The 20,053-nt window shown below is 51.9% G+C and overlaps 1 protein-coding gene across 2 annotated transcripts in view; it reads right to left on the bottom strand.

Moving 5' to 3' along the window:
• Positions 1–2,646: 2,646 nt before the first annotated feature.
• The window catches only part of LOC106744597 (LIM domain only protein 3-like), a 54,157-nt gene continuing 36,750 nt past the window's right edge, over positions 2,647–20,053 (bottom strand). For both annotated transcript variants that reach the window (XM_014619515.1, XM_014619516.1), the window contains exons 2-5: positions 13,257–13,368; positions 12,596–12,859; positions 5,285–5,525; positions 2,647–4,790 (exon numbers count right to left, since the gene is read on the bottom strand). In XM_014619515.1, coding sequence (XP_014475001.1) covers positions 4,635–4,790; positions 5,285–5,525; positions 12,596–12,859; positions 13,257–13,345 — 750 coding nt within the window. In that variant the 5' untranslated portion in view covers positions 13,346–13,368 and the 3' untranslated portion in view covers positions 2,647–4,634. The remainder of the gene's footprint in view (positions 4,791–5,284; positions 5,526–12,595; positions 12,860–13,256; positions 13,369–20,053) is intronic.

Raw genomic sequence — 20,053 nt, 5'->3', positions numbered from 1 at the left:
GAGGAGAGGAGGGATGGCCGTGGGCCCGTCGGCTGGAAGGATAAAACCGCCACCGCTGTTAACATCGCCGTCGGATACGACGGGGGGGGGGGGGTTGGAAATTGCCTTGGCTGATTTCATTTCGGGCCAGATTATTTTAAGGGGTTCCGTTCTCCCTTCATTCCTAGGTCTCGCGCCACCCTCGCCCCCGCCTGCCTTCGACGTGATTAATGCGACTCTGGACGTGGACGTTGATGGTGGTGGTGGTGGTGCGGTGGTGAAGGTGGTAGTAGTGGCTGTGGCAGCGGTGGTAGTGGTGGGAGGGTCGAGATGACGAGTCGCGGCCACTCGCGCGACGTGGGATTAATTCGCCCGAGCACGCACCGGAAGCGAGCCGAAATTGTTAACCCCTTCCGAGCCCCGAAGGCATTAAAGGCGGGTATTATTTTTGATAATATCATCGCCGGTGAATAGCGCGGAGTACAAATTGAAAGGACTTCCGTGCCGTTCTTGTAAAAAAATTAATCGAAGTTAATCGTGATTTAACGCTGTCGCGGTTTAATCGCAAAAAAAAAGAGAAATAAAGAATGTTACGCGACGAACGTGACTGTAATTACGTTCTCTCTTTCTCTCCCCTCTGCCCCTCTCTTTTTAATCGCGAAATCATCGCGCGTTCCATCGAACAAAGTGACTTCGTTAACGACCCCGTCGCTACAGTAAGCTTTGACCGAGCGGTTAATTACAGTGGAGCTGCGATTTATTACGGCGAGCGCGCGCGCGCGCGCGCGGGGCAGTTTTTCCAGCGGGACAGTTTCAACGGCGTTATAACGCGGCCGATCGCACCGCGCCACTCGGGGGCGCAATCCTAAAAATGAAACAACCCATAGAGCCGGAAACGACCTCGTAACGCAATCGTGGCGGCATAAGTTTCCAGTTACGGCTCTCGGGAGCGCGCGTCGCCGCACACGCGGCACATTTTCGGAGGCGCGTATCCGTAAGCGGGCGAGAGTTTTAAGGAGTTTCTGCGTCCCATTATAAAGTCTTCACCGCGCATAATAACATTCGGCACCGCAGTCTGGCGGGCATTAGGGAAATCGCGTTCCTACCCTTCTCGTATTAGGCTTCGCGCGAGCCGCTGCTGTTCCACTCTCTCGCCACCCTCGCCGGCGATCCGTCCTCTTCACCCTCACAACACGCTCGCTCGTTGAATGGGATCCTCGATCGGATCGGTGAACTTATGTGAGAGCTGGGAGCTTTACCTCGATCTCGGCTCGCTACGTGACAGGAAGATAGGCGGGTTGCCGGGGTGAGGAAGAAGAGGGAGCCGCAGGAACTGGGAGCGATGACGACGAGGAAGCGTGCGCGACGTCCCGCGCGCGTGGAACGCGTGCGAGAACCGCGCCGGGGGTGGTGTCGGAAGGGAGGGGGGATTTAAACTCGCACTCCGGCGCCGTCTGCCTCTCGGCTGCGAAATAAAATGAGAACGTCCTTGGAATGCACCAGGTTGTATTTATAAGAATGTTATATTTTCTCGGTAGTAATGGGAGCCCCCGCGCGAAGGGGAGCGGTCGTAAATATATTAATAGAGCCCTAGTTAAGTGATATTATATACAGATGGATAAAAAACGGGAAAGAATTGTCCCTCGTTTTCTCCGCTTACGTGGGAGACAGTGTCCGTCGCTCGTCACTGTGTCGCCTCTATCGTCCCGACTCTCTCTCTCTCTCTCTCTCTCTCTCTCCGCTATGTCACAGGATCTTTGTACTAACGCGGTACGATAGTCGGTCGGGTTGCGATCCACTGTTGCTCGGTAATTTACAAGTACTCGATGTGCAAACTAATTTCCCATTACGCTTGCGTTCTCTCTCGGATTTCGTGCGCGTCATCGGCGATGACTCCGTTTCTCCCGATGGAATCGGTTGCACCGACGATCGCTCGTTCCGGAACGGACGCGTCTCCTTCCCCGCTGGGACTTTCATCGCGCCCTTCGACGGCGGGATACGCGACTAAAGGCGGATATCCTCAACCTCCGCGTGTCTCTTTTCGAGAGACGCGGCCGCTTCAGGACTGATCGAGTAACCCCGTTAACCTGGCACAGAACGACGAGTCGCAACGCGGACGGTTGTCTGGCACTATCGTATCTGCTGGGGATAATAAGAAATTGTGTCCACCTTTCGGCGTCAGAGAGATTCTACGCGGCTGCTTAAACAACGGTGCATTGTACACGAAGCGACGACGACGTCGTCGTCGGTGCAACCGACGGGAACCGTCGGTCGCGAACGAGAGAAAACCCGGATACATGGGGGGGGGAGGGGGGCGAGAATGAAATAGAGACCGGTACCTTCCGGCGTCGCGGGAAATTACTCACGGTAAGTAGCGTTAACTCGCGAGAGCTCGCGGTTAATAGTGTTTGCGCGCGGTGACGAACGCGAACGGCGCGCAAGAGCGTTCTCGTTGGTTCCCTTCCCTCCTGCTTCGCACGAAGGTTCGTTATGAAAGGTGTGTGTGTGTGTGTGTGTGTGTGTGTGTGTGTGTGTGTGTGTGTGTGTGTGTGTGTGTGTGTGTGTGTGTGTGTGTGTGTGTGTGTGTGTGTGTGTGTGTGTGTGTGTGTGTGTGTGTGTGTGTGTGTGTGTGTGTGTGTGTGTGTGTGTGTGTGTGTGTGTGTGTGTGTGTGTGTGTGTGTGTGTGTGNTGTGTGTGTGTGTGTGTGTGTGTGTGTGTGTGTGTGTGTGTGTGTGCCGTTTGGCGTTTGGTATAGATAAGCGCCGCCCGTATTTTTGGCATTGAAGCGTTAAAGCTAAGTGACTAAGCCCCTTCGTCGCTCCGACGGCCATCCCGGCTCGCGACTTCATCATCGCCGGCGGATTAACGTACTCGAGGATTCCCAGTTCGATCGAGAGTTATTTCGAGACCCGCGGGACCGTCCACGACTGCATCTCGAACGCATCTCGAACTCGCGAGAAACTCGCGAGAATTATCGCCAGTTTCTCGGCGGATTCGGTAGAACGTTGAAAGATGAAATCTGCTCTTCCGATTCGCGCTTGTCCAACGAGAGCGATTCCGGGCCGATTGGGGGGAGAGGGACCCATACGATAATCCGCCGTTGCTCCTCGCGAGCACTCGCCGGAGTGGATGCCTGTGAAAAATAATTTGCCGTGACGCGCGTCGGGCTGTCCAAAATTCTCTCTCTCTCTCTCTCTCTCTCTCTGCGGCGCTCGCTCCGAGGGGTTCTTAACCTAATGTCTTTAATTATCTCTTTGGTATCGACTGTCTCGCGACGGCATGTCCGAGCACGCCGACGCGAGAACCAACGACCGCGCGACATAACGGAAAAATTTCACGAGACTAGAGGGACACGAAAATTAATGTCGACCGAAGTCGCCACAAGTCCGTTTCCAAATGCTACGCGCGATGAGGGAAAAATTACTTTAGCGGCGTATGAATTTGAGAGAGACGCGCGCGCGAGAGCACTGGAAGATAATCGAAGACCCGCGCTGACCGATTCGCCCAGCGATCGCGCGAAATACAAAATAATTATCGTCTTACTTTTCCCTTTCCCTCTTCCTAGCAGCGTTCCTTCGGCCGGCTGAGCAACGAGAGATCGCAGGATTATGGCACGTGTTACAGAACCCCTCGTGTCCTCTTCGCTCTCGCCGAAAGTTCGTCTTCCTTTTTCCCTCTCTCCTTTCCTTTCTTTCTTTCTCTCACAGTTTTTCTTCTCCGAATTGGCGCTCCACATCCTTACGGATGGACGACGGCGGTATCACGAGCGGGATAAAAGAGTCATTTTGGTGGGCCTGCGTATACTGGTAATTGTTTCGTCTTCCCTTTTCCTCTTGTCCTCTTTCTCTCTCTCTCTCTCTCTTTCTCACACGCGCGGAGTCGAATACGACATAGATTTATTTACAGGTGACTCCGCCACTCACACATGCACGCACGCACTCGCTGAGAGCCACATTCATTCCCGTGTTTCGTGTGTCTCTCCCTCGCTAGAAATATATCTTACATAAATCATCTAATTTATCCTTACGTGTGTGTGTGTGTGTGTGTCTCGTGTCGTCGTATCTTACAAGATGCAGATGTGTGCATCAGCCCCCGAACGGTATACGCAAACGGCCAAACGATGTTTGAGGGGAATCTCACGACGTCGCTTGGACGTCTGCGTGTCCGGGTGCGATGTGTGCGGTGTACGCGTGTATATGTGTGCGTGGGTGTCTGTTCGTAAATACGGTGTACCGAGCGATCTCTAGCCTGCACCTCGCGCGTGTCCTACTGTATTAACATATCCGCCATGAAATTTGTTCATTTTCCACGATCACAGTGATTCCAATCTCCGACTTTCGAACGTCACTTCGTCCACCGAAGCACCCGAATTCGGACTCCGTTTCGCGTCTGATCCTTCACGCGCGCATTCCGCGCCCCATCCTCCCGCCTCCCACCCCCGGTCCGTCACTATTTGACCCCTCAACGACCCCTTCTGTCCATTTCGGCGTTCTCAGCGGTGCAACGTATACTTCTCTCGTCCCGCTCCTTCGTCCTTCCCTCCTCCCCGCTGCTTGAAATATTCAATTATCTCCACAGAGAGCGAGGAGAACTCCCCGTCGGTCTTAGTAACCGCTGAGACACCTGAGCTTCTTCAGAGGCGGCGAAGCCTCGTTTCAGCTGGTCGGCGCCTGCATCGACATCGGGGGCGGCTTTACGGGCCCGAGAGCGGGCCCAGACAGACCGTTGTTGTTCATGTCACCCGGCGCTCTCGGCCCGCCGACCCCTATAGCCGTCCCGTTCACCGTCGGCGCGCCGCCCGACATTTGACCCTGAAGTCATAAAAGATTCGCAAGACGTGAGACGACGCACCCCACGTCGCACACGACGAGAACTCGCGAATCTTTTTCCTCGCGAACTGTGAATTACGTAACGAAGAAACCTGACAAAATCAGACGTTACACGCGATTATCGAAAATAATGAAAAAAGTGAGCTCCATTCTTGAAAAAGTAAGGTGATAGTGTCAGCTTTAAATGAAGCGAGTAAAAAGTTAATATTTTTCAAATAATTTATATGTAAAAAATTGTTTATCTAATTATTCCCTAAGAGGACTTTTAAAAATATTGACCTTATAATGAAAATCAACGAAGAGAAAAGTTTTAATTTTGGAGAACAAAAAAATCACAAGACACATAAAACCTTTAAATTTAATTTTGGACGCATATTCAGATATAACTTTTCAAAAAAATTCTAAACACTCTGCAGGTTTGTTTCCGTGTTCGCTTTGTCAAGCAGATCCGCGGATCGTGATTCGTTAGCACTTACGTTGGGCACGTGATTGTGTTGAGCCACCGACTGCCCCAGACCTTGATGAGCCTGCAGCGGATTGTGTCCCGGGTGCATGTTCTGGCCCGGAGGCGTCGGTGTAGGAGGAAGTTGCCTTTTAATGTATGCTAATGAGGCGGGCGTCTGTAACGCCATATTAGCGAAGGCTAGCCTCTCCTCGTAGTCGTACTCGCAGAGAATCTTATTCTCGCACAAGTAAAACCGATCGCCCACGCAAAACCTGCAAGCAGAAAGAGTACCCTGTGTGTCGGACATCGAGAGTGCATTGAATATGCGACAATCCGAATTCGACAAGTTATTCCCTCTCCTTCCCTGACGCTTATTGATAAATCTCTGTGACCGATCATTTCGACACACTAATTGAAAAGGTTCCTCGAAAGAAAATCAGGGGAGGGGGGGCCATTCCTCTCGACGTTGCAATAATTAATACTAAAACTACCAACAATTAACGCGCACCTTTCTTCCGAAACAGTTTAAATAAGATTTCTTAAAAAATACGTAATGCAAAGGAAAAGAAGTATTTATTCGTTCACGTATTGCGACGTAAAAATCACGGGAAATCTCAGAGAGAATGCACCATTGGGAATTGAAGTAATTTTTATAAGAAAAAATAAGAAATTGGTCATTCCGACTGTTTCGGAAGTTCCAGCGTTAATAAAGAAATTTCATTCGTCGCGATTCCCGGGGACGTTTGTCGGCGGTTCTCCTACAATAAAATTTATTTGGCTCGTCGCACGTGAAAGAGACTCGGGAAGATTCAAAGAAAACACGATTAGCGGATAAGGTTCACCCCGCCTCGTCGAGGGCCACTCGGCCGCCCCCGAAAAATTCGATCGAACGCCGAGGGCGGAAAAGAAAGCGGAGGGATTCGGCGGTAGGAGAGAGTTCGAAAAAGGAGTTCCGCTGGATAACGAGCATATCGTAACGCATCGAACAAATAATTATTATCGGGGTCCTCTGTCCGCATGCGGCCTCTCATATCCGCTTTGATCCCGGACTAGGAAATACGAGAGCGAAATACGAGAGCGCGGCGCGGCGCGCCGGGTCGGGTCTGGCTCGGGGTAGATACTCTCATAATCGCACGGCAAATAGAATTATCGCGTTGCTGCGCGCGTGGCCGTGCTGGCAGCAAGCGCGCGGCTTATACCGGGTTTCGCTCGTTTCCCCTATTATACGCGTCGTCTGCTAAATGACGCCACACTCCAATCGGATACCTATCCCCCTCCTCCCCTGCTCCACCTCCTCACCGTTCGGCCTTCCCTCCAGCACCCACGACCTCGGCGGCGGCGGCCTTGCCGCTCGATGTGCCCGACAATTGTTCCGCTAGATTTTTCATTCGCACGCGCACAATGTTAATTGCCTCGCGCAAATTAGCGCCGTGATCGATACGTGCGAGTAAGATACGGTTGTATTTTTTGGGGGGGAGGGGGTTTCCCTCAAATTCACCCGATGCACCGTCGTGGATCAGCATCCATCCGCCTGGTGTTCTTCGTGATTTCAGCGAGCAAATACGGTTGTAATAATAAGCAGCAAAGTGCGCGCGCACAGTGAAGGGAAGAAATTGTGCAACGCGCGCGCAAATCGAACGCATTAATTAAAATATAATGACCGTCGTTAGCGTATAATTGATACTTTTACAGGCCTTTTTGCCGTGCCCGCGAGCGTATGCGAGCGGGCGATACAATCGACGGAGGTGTATTTGTATTTCGCCATTAGTCATTTCCCATTAATCCTCGGGGCGGCTCGAGCGGGGGGCCGGGGGGTGGGGGCAGGCGTGAAAAAAAATTAATATCCGGCGGGGGCTCGCGGACGGCAGTGGTGGACGGCTTAAACGAAAATAATCCTTGTAACGCTTTGGATACCTTTTTCGGCCGTCTGGCTAGAGGCAGATACTGTCGTAATTGCGCGGGCAATAGAATTATCGCGTTGCACGAGCGCAGTCATTCCGGACTTTCCATTATGCGCGCGCGAATAATGCCGCGCAAAGCCCGATCCTTTCTCGCGAAAACGGCGCAAATACGGTCTGCCATGGAACGATATCGAGGTGCGCGCGCGCGCGAGACCGAGCGTTACCCCATAATTTTCCACCTGGAGCCGGCATTTTTTTACACGGCCGAGCGATACGTCGTCGCGCGCGGCCCGCCTCTCAAAATCGCCGTCCAAGGAACGTCGGACGCACGAATATTCTATCCGGGTTGATCGAACCGCGGTTAGCCGGACGGATAGCCTTGGTCAAGTATTGAAACTGAATCCACGTGACGCCGGGGGGTGGGCACCGACTGCGACCGGCCATCGCATACATCTCGTTGCGATGATTCATTTATACAAACTGCCCCGGAATCAACGTATGCCCTCGACATGACAGATTCTGGGACGGATCCTGAGGCGGAAGTTCAAGTGGGAAAATGCCGAGGGAGGTCCTTATTCATGGCGACGCTTACTTTTCAATATATGTAAACATTTTAGTAATTCAGGTCTGTAGTAAACTTTTGTAAAAATCAAGTCCACTTGAACTCGGTGGAAGAAAATAATTTTGTTACCCATTCGATCGTTCGAAGTTTAGCTTGCGAAAAGCCTCGCTTTTTCGATCGCGCTTGTACCTCAGAAACTGTTGACGCCTCGACATTTTCGCGCTTGAACTCTCGTCTTGGAATGTCCCGAGGAACATGTCATGTTCAAACCTTCGTCCACAGCCTTGCCTTAAGACGTAAACAGTAAACAAACTGACCAATCATGATCGATTGTTCTTCCAATGAACGTCGGTGATTGTGTGCGCGGACCAAGACTAAAGCTACGTTGGTTTTAGGACATATTAATAATTTTTAGTATATACATACGTATATAGAGAGAGAAGGAGAGGGAGAAAGAGGAAGCAAACGAGAAATTATGTTAAAACAGCGAGTTTTGAGAATCACGCGATGACGTACTTTATCCACCGTCACGAGCGAAATATTAAGATCACGTCGGTCGGAAGTCCTTCCCACCCAAGTATTAATTTTCACCGTTACGCAGCCCGTCGCGTAACACCCGCCCCCTCGCGAACGCGCGCACGGAGTCATAAACGTTTAAAATTTGATTTATCTCTCGTTCTGCGTTCATCGCAATGAGAGCAAATTCGCCGCCGCCGCTGCCGTGCGAACGCTTTATTACAGCGCGAGCGCACCTAGCACGCCCACCTCTACGTAATTGGCGCAATTCCGTAAGTGTTTCCATTCAATTTTCTTTTTATTACGTGCCTGCCAGAGAGAGCCACCCCGCTCGCCCGCCCGTACGCGCACGCACACTCCCGACATCGCGCGGGATACATCACGTTGTTTACGGCCGTTTTGACACGTTTCACGGCACCCGGGAGCCCGCGACGCGTTGCAATTTCTTCGCTCCGCTCGAACGCGAGGGTGAGACCGCGAGCGGGAGCTGCCCCCCGTCGTAGCCGCGTGCCCCTCTCCGCTGAGATGAAACCCGCGTCTGACCGCAAGTTCATCCACCTCGTTCATTAGAGACTGCTCTGCCGCTGAAATTTCGGCGTGATAAGATTTCCGATGGGAATTATTCGGACGCGAGATACCGCCGGGAGAGGGACTCGCGCGTCACGGTCGCTTCGATTGCGGTGACCTTAAATCGATCACCGTCCCCCCTCGCGGTGGAGGCGCCGGGGACGGCTGAGAAACATCGACTGACCGGGGTTAGTGAACCATCGACGCGGAAGATGGCTGGTGCTGGCGAGGGAAGCGGGAGGCTGGATGAAGTCGCTCGAGAGAACGACTCTACTACGGTCTGCATGGAAAATTTCAATCTGGGTGGCGCTCAGATAACTCGGTTGAATCTTTAACGAGGGTAGCCCTGGCTTCTCGCTAGCAGCCGGAGGAGAGCCGCAGGACAATGGGGGCAGCGAGGGGGAGAGACGGGAAGAGGACGGACACGCGAGGAGAAGCGGATGGCGAGCGTAAACGACGACGACGTTCGATCGGCACGACGACGACGACGAGGTGCAAAGGCGGAAAGTAGCCGCTGCGATTCAATAAATGATACCACCGGTGGCAATGCGTGACCCCGTTAGAGGCACTTTACGGGCCGCTACGTCGACGTGGCCATAGTCCTCAAAGAGTAATACCGTCTCTGCGCGAGCTTCGGCGCATCAAAGTTTCAGCGATCTTCTCGTGCGCGCGTCTCGGACCCGAAACACGGACGCTGTGTGTATGCGTGGCATCTGTCCCGTGTGTACGTGTATTTGTATACGCCAGTTTTCTCGGATAAAATCTTTATTCGCGACGCACCGCGGTGTGTGAATCGCGGAAATTGCGGAATTGCCGAGTGATACGTCGGCACACACGTTCGAGAGCGGACGCACACGCGAATGAACACGATGTATTCCTAGCGAGGTAATAAGAGGAAAGAGAGAAAGGGAAGAAAAAGGCGGGGCGTACGCAACGCGTAATATCGCGTAATACGATGAAAATCACGTTTTCGTAATACGATCTCGCGTCCGGCGATCGCCCGCGAATGAGAAATTTCACGTCGCTCGCAATTTCGCCGGGAGAGAGCCTCCGCTCCGACGGGATATCGAATCCAAGTCGCAGGGGCGAAAGTTTAATCGAGTAGTCATTATGTTTGACCGGATTCGACGGAAGCAAAGAAATCGGAGGGGAGAAGCAGATACGCGCTGCGGCGCTTGCGCGCACACTGCAACGTGTGTGTTCATGTACATCGGGGGTGCGAGAGAAAGAGAGAAAGAGGAGGGGAGACGAGCAAAAGAGAGAACACGAGCGAGAGGGAGGGAGAGAGAGAGAGAGAGAGCTAATTGCATCGGTAAATCATCCTCTAACCAGGAGGGTGGGAGCCTAGTCGCCGCCACTGGCAACCCTTTATTCTGTGTTATTACAGTCTAAAGTTACCCCGTGTAATTGTTGCTGTTTAATTGCAAACTCTAAGTCGTCTCGTTACAGGACGCGCGCAGCGCGCTGCGAGTAATTGGCCTCTTCAAATTTACCTACCTGCTTTTTAGCGCGCGATCGCGCGCGAGGGGTCGTACCGAATATATTCCGCATCAGGCATATTTCATCGCGCTCACGCTCGCGAGCTTTAATTGCGCCCGTATATCGTCCCTGACACGCAACGCGATTGTTACAACAAATATAACGGCTGAATAATGCAGCTGTCCCAATTTACTCATTCTCGATTCGCTCGCAGACCTCGAGCCGTGCGCGCTTGGTTGGGCCCTCGACAAAGCCCTTCGCGCGTGTCTTCGCGAATCCCTTTCCGCGACTCGTTCCTCTCTGCCCAGCAGCTTCGGTTTTGATGCTGACGCGCGCGACGCGACCGTAGCTAACCGTCCGCGCACCCCTCGCGGGATGCTCTCGCTACACGAGTGGCGCGAGCGAGCGAACGGGCAGAGGCATTGTCGAAGATAGACAATGCCGGACGATAAAAACGTAAAATTGATGCTCTTTTGTTCACATTGTTTGAGACGCTGTGCAACGTTTGCCGCACGCCTGGACGAGCCATTGCTATTGGCTTGGAACTACATCCTCCACCTCCGGGCTCCTCTATCATAACCCCTCGCGGCCGCCATTATACCACCCTCTCTCCCCGCGCCCGCCCACCATTCTCCGTCGATAGAGCAACCGAATCCCTCTCTCTGCTATCTGCTCTCTCTCCTGGACGTTGTTACTCCCTCTCTCCCTCCCCCCTCCGAAAAAACGAGTCACTTCGTCCGTAAGCCAGCATTGTACCGCTTCGCTGGCTTTGTGCTCTCGTTTGTACGGTTTTCCGCCATTGAATCGCGACAGGAGCCTGTGCCGCGTCGTTACCACATATTGTTTACACGTATACCGTATACCGCGGCCCGTAGGATAATTAAAACGACCGAAGAAAAGAATAACGGATGATAACGCGCCACTACGATCGATGTCGAGACCGCCGCGAAGGTTGATCCCGCGTCGATAGCAGCCCCGTGAAGTGCGATGCAGCGCGGACCGCGCGAAGTATAAAACCCATGATATATTGAAAGTCGAGAGAGAGAGAGAGAGAGAGAGGAATATCAGCGGTGTTCCGGCCGCGATAATCTCGATCGAGCGCGAAAATGTCAGCGATACTCGGATATTACGTAACTGGTCCTGAAAGACGGCATGGATCGAACGAAGATGAGATACAGGATAAGAGAGAGAGAGAGAAAGAGAGAAAGGCGTTCATCCTCAGTCTGTGGCAAGTCCTCTAAGGACATCGTCTTGAGAAACTTAGGAAACTTATAAACTTATATTGCGATACACACACATATATAAGAGTAACTTATATATAAAAAAAATAGATAAGATGAAATCCGAAGACTACTTTGAAATTGGAATTCTTCGCCCGGTCATTCCAGAGTACGTAACTCTCTTCGGTACGTAACTCGTTGACCGCGACAGTCAAGATTACAGTTCTCAAATCTGACTTTTAGAAGCCGAGAAGAATATACGATAATAGGGGTAAGGAGAAAGAGAGAGAGAGAGAGAGAGAGAGAGAAAGAGAGAAAGATAGACGGAGGATAAATCGATGAGGAGGCATCGCGCATTCGGTCGGATGGAGAACCGAAGCCGTGAATGTACGCGAGGACGTGCCGCGGGGTTTCACGATGAAGAAGTTGATCCGACCGCGCTGCCGACTCCGAGAATGGCAGCGCGAGAGCGAAAGAAGAGGTCACGGCGAGGAAAGTGCAGGGTGATTTCCCAGCTGACCTGTAAAGCAACCTCCCCCCCTAGTGGGCTCTGCCTCACGGCACCAGTAGTCGCTTTCCCGTTGCCTCGCTCTCTCCTTGTGTCCACACGGGGAAGATGCATCGTTCGCGAAAACCGTGAGCAGCACGGGGAAGAAGCAAGAAGAAAGAGAGAGAAGAAGAGAGAGAGAGAGAGAGAGAGAGAGAAAGAGGAAGAGAGAAAGAAAGAAATAAAGAAAAAAAGGAAAGCGAACAACATAAATTTACCGATTTGAATTTTGCATGATCGCTATCTTTGCGTTATTACGTCGCACGGTTTGATAATTGGCCACCCCCGAACAAATAATGATTTATTTTTAAATCGTGTCCTATCGTTCAATTTGGCAAAAATCGCGAATTTCTGAGAAATCCGTATTGCATTTCGCATGATCTTAAAATGAGAGACCTGTTCTTTCTTCAAATGCGCCTTGTAAGTTTTTGTATTTGCAATAAGAGTGACGTGTCTCACGCTAGGAGGAAATTAGTGAGAAGTTCACTTGAAAGGAAAGAAAAAAACGAGTCCAATAATGAAAGCAATTCCGTCGTTTCATCGTACTCACCGATGAGTGCACTGTTGACAGGCGAAGCAGTCGAGATGATAGACATTCGTCCTGGCCCTCATGACCATCTCGAACGCCGGTATTTGTTTGTTACATGCCGCGCAGCATCCCGTGTTGCCGAAGAGCCTGAGGTAGTCCCTCTTACAGAGGATAAGGTTAGCTTTGGTGTAGAGGGTAGAGCCGACCTCTCCTAACCTACAGTCGCAGCATCCGCACTTGAGGCAGTCCTCGTGCCAGTAGAGGTCCAAGGCCTTGAGGAGGTACCTGAAGAACCGACCGCAGTTTTCCTTCTTACCGGCCGTTAAACCTCGGAAGTTTCTCTTTTATCTCGATATTTAATATATAAGTTTCTCTTTTATCTCGATATCTAATATATATATTTCTCGATAAAACGATTCGCCCCTGATTCTTCGACTTAAGGGGGGGGGGGAGAAGGGATGAAAACTACAGCGGAAGCAAAGATCAAAGATCGACGTTCGCGTCGCGAGCCGGCTCTTTCGAAATTCTAACGAAGCATCGAACATCGCGAGAGAGTTATTAGCGGGGTATGAAGTACGACGAGATAAACGACAGGGATAATTTCCTTTTCTTTTTCTTCCTCCCTCCCTCCCCCCTCTTTTTAAGGAGACGCAAACCGTAGAGAAAACGCCGACGCGCTTACCTCTCTGTAATTGTCTTGCCGCAGCCGGCGCACTCCTGCTGCGTCGAGCCATTTTTATTCGTCTCGGATTTGCTCACGTCCATAGTCATCGTGATCTTGGCTACGGCGCCGTCTGGAACATTAAAGGACAAGTCGAACAGTCACAACGGTGTTCCCGTGCGGTGTCGGCGTTTAGGGAAATACTTCGAAACAACGAGCGCGAGATTATTTCATAATTTCTTCTCTTTGCGCGATTCCGCTGAAACGCGCGCGCGATCTAAAATAAACGCGCCAACGTTTTTCGCCGCTCGGTACGGCGCAATAATCCGTCGGCTACGGGGCGATATAAAATTTTCCGGCCCGAGTCGATAGTTCCGGTTGTACGCGCGAGCGATGGGAGAATTATACGAGCCCGGGTCATTTCGGCGGCCGAAATTTGATTTCCCGAATTAATGAGAACTTTATCGTACTCGGTCGGGGATCCGGCACACATATCCGCACCGCTGTTTATACATAAGGGGGCAACTTCGCGGACGGCTAGCGTGCCATGCACGCGTATCCCGCAGTTATAAGCGTCTCCGGCGTCGTAAGTGGCTGACAGCACGCAATAATTAGCGCGGCTAATTGGAACCGTTCCTGGGCGCATCTTCGTGCGCCCAGACTCCAATAAGCATCGCTCCCGACGCACTGCGCCACGGGTGCCGTTGAGATCTTTCCCGAGTGCCTGCGTAACGTTTCTTTCTCTTTTCCTTTTTTTCCTACCTACCGACATCCGAAACGGGGTCTTTTAACCGCGATGCGACAGGCGCATCCGTCGGGCGTAACGAACGAACGACGAGCGATTCTCGGGCCTCTCGGAGATCACGGACCCGGATTATTTCGAGTTCATCACTTTTCAGCCGTAAGAATCACGGAATTTCGCCAAGCGTGCCGCTATTGCGTGATTGATCGGAGGAACGAGCGAAAAGTGCAATCCCGTCCGACCGAAGCCGTCGTCGAGCTGGTGCGAGGGTCACGGGTGAAAACGATGTTCGCGATCGCGAGAACGCGGTTACGTTCCTCCGATGCCACCCCGCGTAATACTTCGCGGGTTAAAGTGGCGTCGGGGTGGTGGTGAAGGTGGTGGCAACGATAGCAGAAGGGGTGAGAGCGAAGTGGGCCGTCGCCGCACCGTTCGAAACGACGACGACGAGCGGGCGGACGTGCGGCGGGGGCTTAATTAATTAGCCGGATACTTTGAGTAACAATCCATTATTACATACAAACATCCTCGGCCTCGGGGCCGAGCTGCAGCTTTATGCTGCTAATTGGCCTTCTCAAAGCCGGGAGAGACCCGGGCACGAGTTATAAACGCTACTCCTTCCCTCCCTCCCTGGCCCGGCCTGCAGCCACCGTTACCCTCCCCCCCCCCTCTCGTCGCCCCTTGCACTCCCGGTTCCAATTTTCTCTCTCGCTACCACCCGCTACCTACCCCTTTTCTCTCTGTCTCACCTCTCTTTCTCTATCTCTCTATCTAGGTATCTCGCTCGAACCTTTCCCTCCTACCTTTCCTCCCCGCTCTTCGCCCTCTTCCTCTTTCCCACCGACCGCCGCATCACTTCACCCGCGTGCTTCGTAATACACGTGAAACGCATACAATCGCGCGGATACGCTCGCCCACGCAAACCACCCTCGCGCACTAGCGCACATGCACACTAAGACAAAATGGATGAAAGGGTGAGAAAGAGAGAGAGAGAGAGAGAGAGAGAGANGAGAGAGAGAGAGAGAGAGAGAGAGAGAGAGAGAGAGAGAGAGAGAGAGAGAGAGAGAGATGGGTGAGCGAGGTAGTGGTGGTAGTGGTGTTGGTGATAGTGGTGATGGCAGTGGTGGTGGTGCGGGAGGTGGCGGATGGTAGGAAAGAGCAAACGAGAGACGAAGGCGCGAGGCAGGAGAGAAAGAGAAAAAGGGGCGCGAGGGAGACGGGGGTAGAAGCGGGGTTGGACGGATAGCGCTAATAACGCGCTCGTGACGCAAAAAAAAGGAGGAAGTATAATTGCCAGCCCTCGTGGCAGGTATTTTTCAAATAGGACCCCGTCCGTTAATTGGAGGGCAAATTAAAGAGGCGCCGCCGAGGAAAAAAACATCATTCCCCCGGCCCTTTCTCGTGCCACCCTCCCGCCCCGCGGCGCGCGTCTGCCGCCCACGTTCACATATATCCAAGAGCCGCCTCGTGATTCGTCAAACGATCCGTACGCTCCGTTTTACCCTGGATCTAGTTTTTTTTAATGATTCTCTCTTGGTCCGATTGATATCGCGGTGGAACGAAAAAAAAAAAAAGAGAGGAGAAATAATAAAAGCGCGCACCGTGCCATACACCGTGGAAAGACGCGGCTAACGATGACGGTTTTTAAGCTCTTTTCCCGACCCGTGGAAAAGCCCGGTAATGCTAATTGTGCGATCAATAACTGTTCGATCGTCCGGAATGAACCCGACCCGATAAACGAGTTCGTCGTGGATGAACTCGCAGCCAGCGCGTAGAGAAAGCGAACGAGAGAGAGAGAGAGGGGGGGGGNGGGGGGGGGGGGGGGTAGCTCGTGATCATTCTCCGTTTTACATTGCGTTCCGCAACAGTATAGTTGCGCATATGTATCATGTTTGATCGCGATGGTTGCAGAGATACGGTGGAAAAAAAATTGGATGTTACTTTGTCCGTTTCATTGGCAAATAGTGAATATCAAAATTGCCGGCGCTCGCGAGCAAATTAAAAGTTCAATGTACAGGTATCCAAATATCAAATAAAAAATTCGGGGGAAATTAATCACTCGGCGCCAGTGAAAAATTTCGAACGTGCAAAAATCTAGCTGCTGTGAAAATTCGCACATACTGTACCGATTGAAATTACTTGCCCAAAGCGATCGTAAGTTTATCTTCCTCGCTTGGGAGCGGACAATAGCGCGCGCGCGATACTACGTAAAATGTACAAAAGAGGTCCGGGGGAAAAAAAGAAAACACTTTTTTCTCTTCATTCTCGCGAGAGCTTGTTGCGAAGGTGATGTCAAATAAAGCAGCCGAGAAAATTCCTCAGATCGGAATCACCACGAAGTGAAATGTAACAGTTTATGCGAAGGTCTCGGAAAAGAGAGAGGGAGAGAGAGAGAGAGAGAGGGGAAAGTACGAAGAAAAGCGACTAAATTTTTCCCGCGAATGTTAAATCCTGTCGGGATATTGCGACTTGTTTGTCACTTCGAGTGATCGGTCGCTCTGCACAAGGACACTACGAATATTGTATTATCTCATGGCTCGGCTGATGTCGTCAGCGCGGACAACATCGATACTTCGATCGCTTATAAAACAAAATTGCAAAGGGCGAATTCCGCTCTGTCGCGATTTACGACGTCTTTTACTGCTACTGACCGGCTTATGGAAATTAGACTCTTTACTGCGACGATATCTCTCCGTATCTTCTCGAGAATTTTCGGAGGTCTAGACGCACGAGGAGTGATTTTCTCAACGTAAACTTACATCATGCCGAAGAAAAAGACACTACATGCGCCGTTCGCGATATAAGACACTGATAAAGATCTTCAAAATATTGCACACCGTCGCGGCGGAGTATTATCGATATTTAACTTCGTCGCGTCCGTCGAATACCGATGCTCGGAATTAGTGGGCAGCGTTTCATTTCCCGGCGCAGGAGCCTTGAGAAAATTCGATCTTCCGCTGATAAAATCACTCTCGCGAGCGGTGCGCGACAGTTCTCGTCTACGAGATAACATAATCGTAAAATGGCAAACTGATTCCGAGCGTTACGGCTTTACCGGGAGCGGCGCGGCTTAACGCGACGAACGGTCAGCCTCCGAATACCGTCGAGCCCCGGAGAGAAATGACGATATTCGATCGTCGAATCAGCAACGGACACGACTTTTTATTCGGTCAATATAAGGAGCACCCTTCCGAGATTACGAAATTGCCCTAACAGCAATATGGAAGAGACCCACCCCCCCGCGGCCCCGCTGCTCGCGCGCGTGTCTCCCACGCGTCTCCCTTCGTATCCCGGCGATCCCGTTGGAACGGACAGGGGAGTCGCTAGGTGGTTTAATAAAAATGTCAAATATAAAGTAGCCGGTGGGGACGGACGTTTAGGAAATAAATAAATGTAAAAGAAAGTCCGGTGGAGGAGAGGAAGGACACCGAGAGAGAGAGAGAGAGAGAGAGAGAGCGGGATGGACAAATACGTGGACGGATAGACGAGCGGAAGAAGGGGGTGGTGACGGGAGTGAAGTCGTCTCGCGGAGCAGGAGGAAGAGGAGAAGGAGGGGCGGGAGATTCGATATAATATTACGGTTAGAGGTCAGCGAGACGCACCCAGCTGACCCAAACTGCGAGCGACTGCATTGGTCGTCCCGACGATTCAATCGAAAGCATTCCTCCCGCGAACCCGGCACACTCGTATCAAAGACGCTCGATAAAATATGGCACCTCGTCGTGGCGCGAATAGACAGATGAAGAGAAATCCGTTTATTAATACTATAGGATTGCAAAATCCGCTACTGTGAGGCCAGAAGAGAAAGTGAGAGAGAAAGAGGGTAGCCAGCGCGACTGCAATTTCGGGGCTTAATAATGATCCCAGCCCGACGGCTCCGAGCTGGATCTCGTGTCATTATACTACGAAGTGGAGAGACTGCTAATTAGTCATTAGCGTAGGAAAAAGACACCTTCAACCGGCGTTGCAGCTGTGGGACGGCGGGCAACCCCATCAGCTGCCGCCGTCGCCGCCGACGACGACGCCAACGAAGACGACGACAGCGAGGACGGTGCACGGCAAACTTGGGCAAACAGGGTGTAGCTGCGCTGGCCTACGTCTAATTGGACCCTAGCGACGTAAGTTCCACTAATTGAGACCGGCCTCGTAACTATCAACACCGCTACAAGGGCCCGTTCGTAAATTCTGAATGGACGAGCAGCGATAACGATACGGATATATACCGCCTTCGCTGATTGGGCACACGGGAAACTGCGTCGCGGCGCACGGACTACGTCGTCGTCGTCGTCGTCGGGGATGAGAGATAATTACAAGTTGTAAATTTACTATATTACTATAGTTAATGAGGGCGCCGCGCGTAATTAGAACGAGTACTTGTTCCGCGCTGCGCGTTTCAAACTACTGTAGCTAATGGTCGATTAATTACTAGTCGGCGACTGTCCCTTAAACTGGCGTAGACAGGAACGTCGAGCGATTTCTCGACACCCCGAATTACGATACGAGTGCGAATACTTTTAATTATCTGTTTTTACCTCCTTCCCTCTCCTCCCCTTCTGCTGCCGCAAAGATTCGGATAGATCGCGCATGAACACGCGACGACGTCGCGTCCCGAGAATCGAAGATCGCGCCGAAAATTGAAGCTCCGAACAGAAATGAAGAAAAAAAACGCGACGAAGTCCGGCGGGGATGAAGGGGGGGAAAAGTGAGAAACGACAACGACGGAAGAGAGAGCGAGAGAGCATAGAGCCAAATTTTAATTTCAGCCCTGACAAAGGGATGAGGCGCGGTGAGAGAGGATGTTCTCCTCCTCGGGTCCTTCAGGACTACGGTATTCCATCCTTCAGGATCATTATATCGCCAATTAGAAGATAGTGGAGCACGGCGTCGCCTAACAAGCTTCCTGGGGGAAGACAGAGGTGAGGGGAGGGGGATTTGACGAAGGGGGGGAGAGCAAGCGAGGGCGAGGACAGACCTACTCTCGCATCGTCGTTATACGTGGCGACTATCGCACCGGCGCGGCGCCTCGCGTCTCTCTCTCTCTCTCTCTCTCTCTCTCTCTCTCTCTCTCTCTCTGGCATGGCCGCTATAAAATATTCACTGCAACTCGATGCTTCTGACCGGGGCCGGCGCGCTCTACGGTATAATTAAGACGCACGTGAGATCGTCTTGACGATGCCAATTGTGTTCGTTACGGGATAAGGGCGAGTTGCTTCCTCTCTCTCTCTCTCTCTCTCTCTCTCTATCTATCTATCTTGGAACGTGGCACGCAGCTCGCAGGGGGAGAGTATCATATCGATCCGACTGCGAGAAACCGAAATGACAAAAGCGCGAAATAGCGGCTGGGCGGACCTCCACCACGGAATATATCTCGATGCAGACATACGTGGAGTAACGCGAGATACGCATTATTATTAGTTTCAGCAGAATTTCTGTAATATCGCATTTCTTCATCGAAGAGGGAATTTTCCGTGAGGCCTGCCGACATTACGCGTGACGCATATTGTTCTTCTATTCGGAAGAATTGGAGGAGGGATTATCGGGATTAATGAGAAACACGGGAAAAATTGAACGACTAAACGACGAAGTTCCATCGTCCGATTATATGTTCGACGCGAATCAACGAGAGAACAGCCTCGACGAAACTTTCGATCGCTCGGCTCGACCATTCTCTCGCCGGAAACAACGCGAACGTTACGACGAGAGGAGTCGTCGCGCAGGAGCCGTTTCGAAATCTTCTCGGGAAAGAGGGAGAAAGAGAGAAAGAGCGAGAGAGAGAGAGAGAGAGAGAGAGAGAGAGAGAGAGAGAGAGAGAGAGAGAAAGAAAGAAAGAGCGCGCGAAATCGACGCGCGGTAGCGCGGTGTAGTAGCGATACACTTTTCTCCGTAGGCAATATTCATAAATCACCCTTCAGACCGCTCCCGCTCGCCGCTTCATCCCCCTCCTGCCCACCTCTGCCGCCCACCCGCCTTCCCATCTCTCTTATATACGCTTAGAATATAAGCGCCAGTTTTCTTTTTTTCGCCGAAGGGATGCAGTGCCGGGGTCAACTTCCTCCCGCCTCCCACCCCACGGCCG

This window comes from Dinoponera quadriceps, unplaced genomic scaffold (genome assembly GCF_001313825.1).
Source record: "Dinoponera quadriceps isolate SergipeBrazil2010 unplaced genomic scaffold, ASM131382v1 scaffold1169, whole genome shotgun sequence".
NCBI classification, from domain to species: domain Eukaryota; kingdom Metazoa; phylum Arthropoda; class Insecta; order Hymenoptera; family Formicidae; genus Dinoponera; species Dinoponera quadriceps.
Note: the sequence above shows the minus strand (reverse complement) of the source record. Positions and strands in the feature narration are given on the sequence as shown.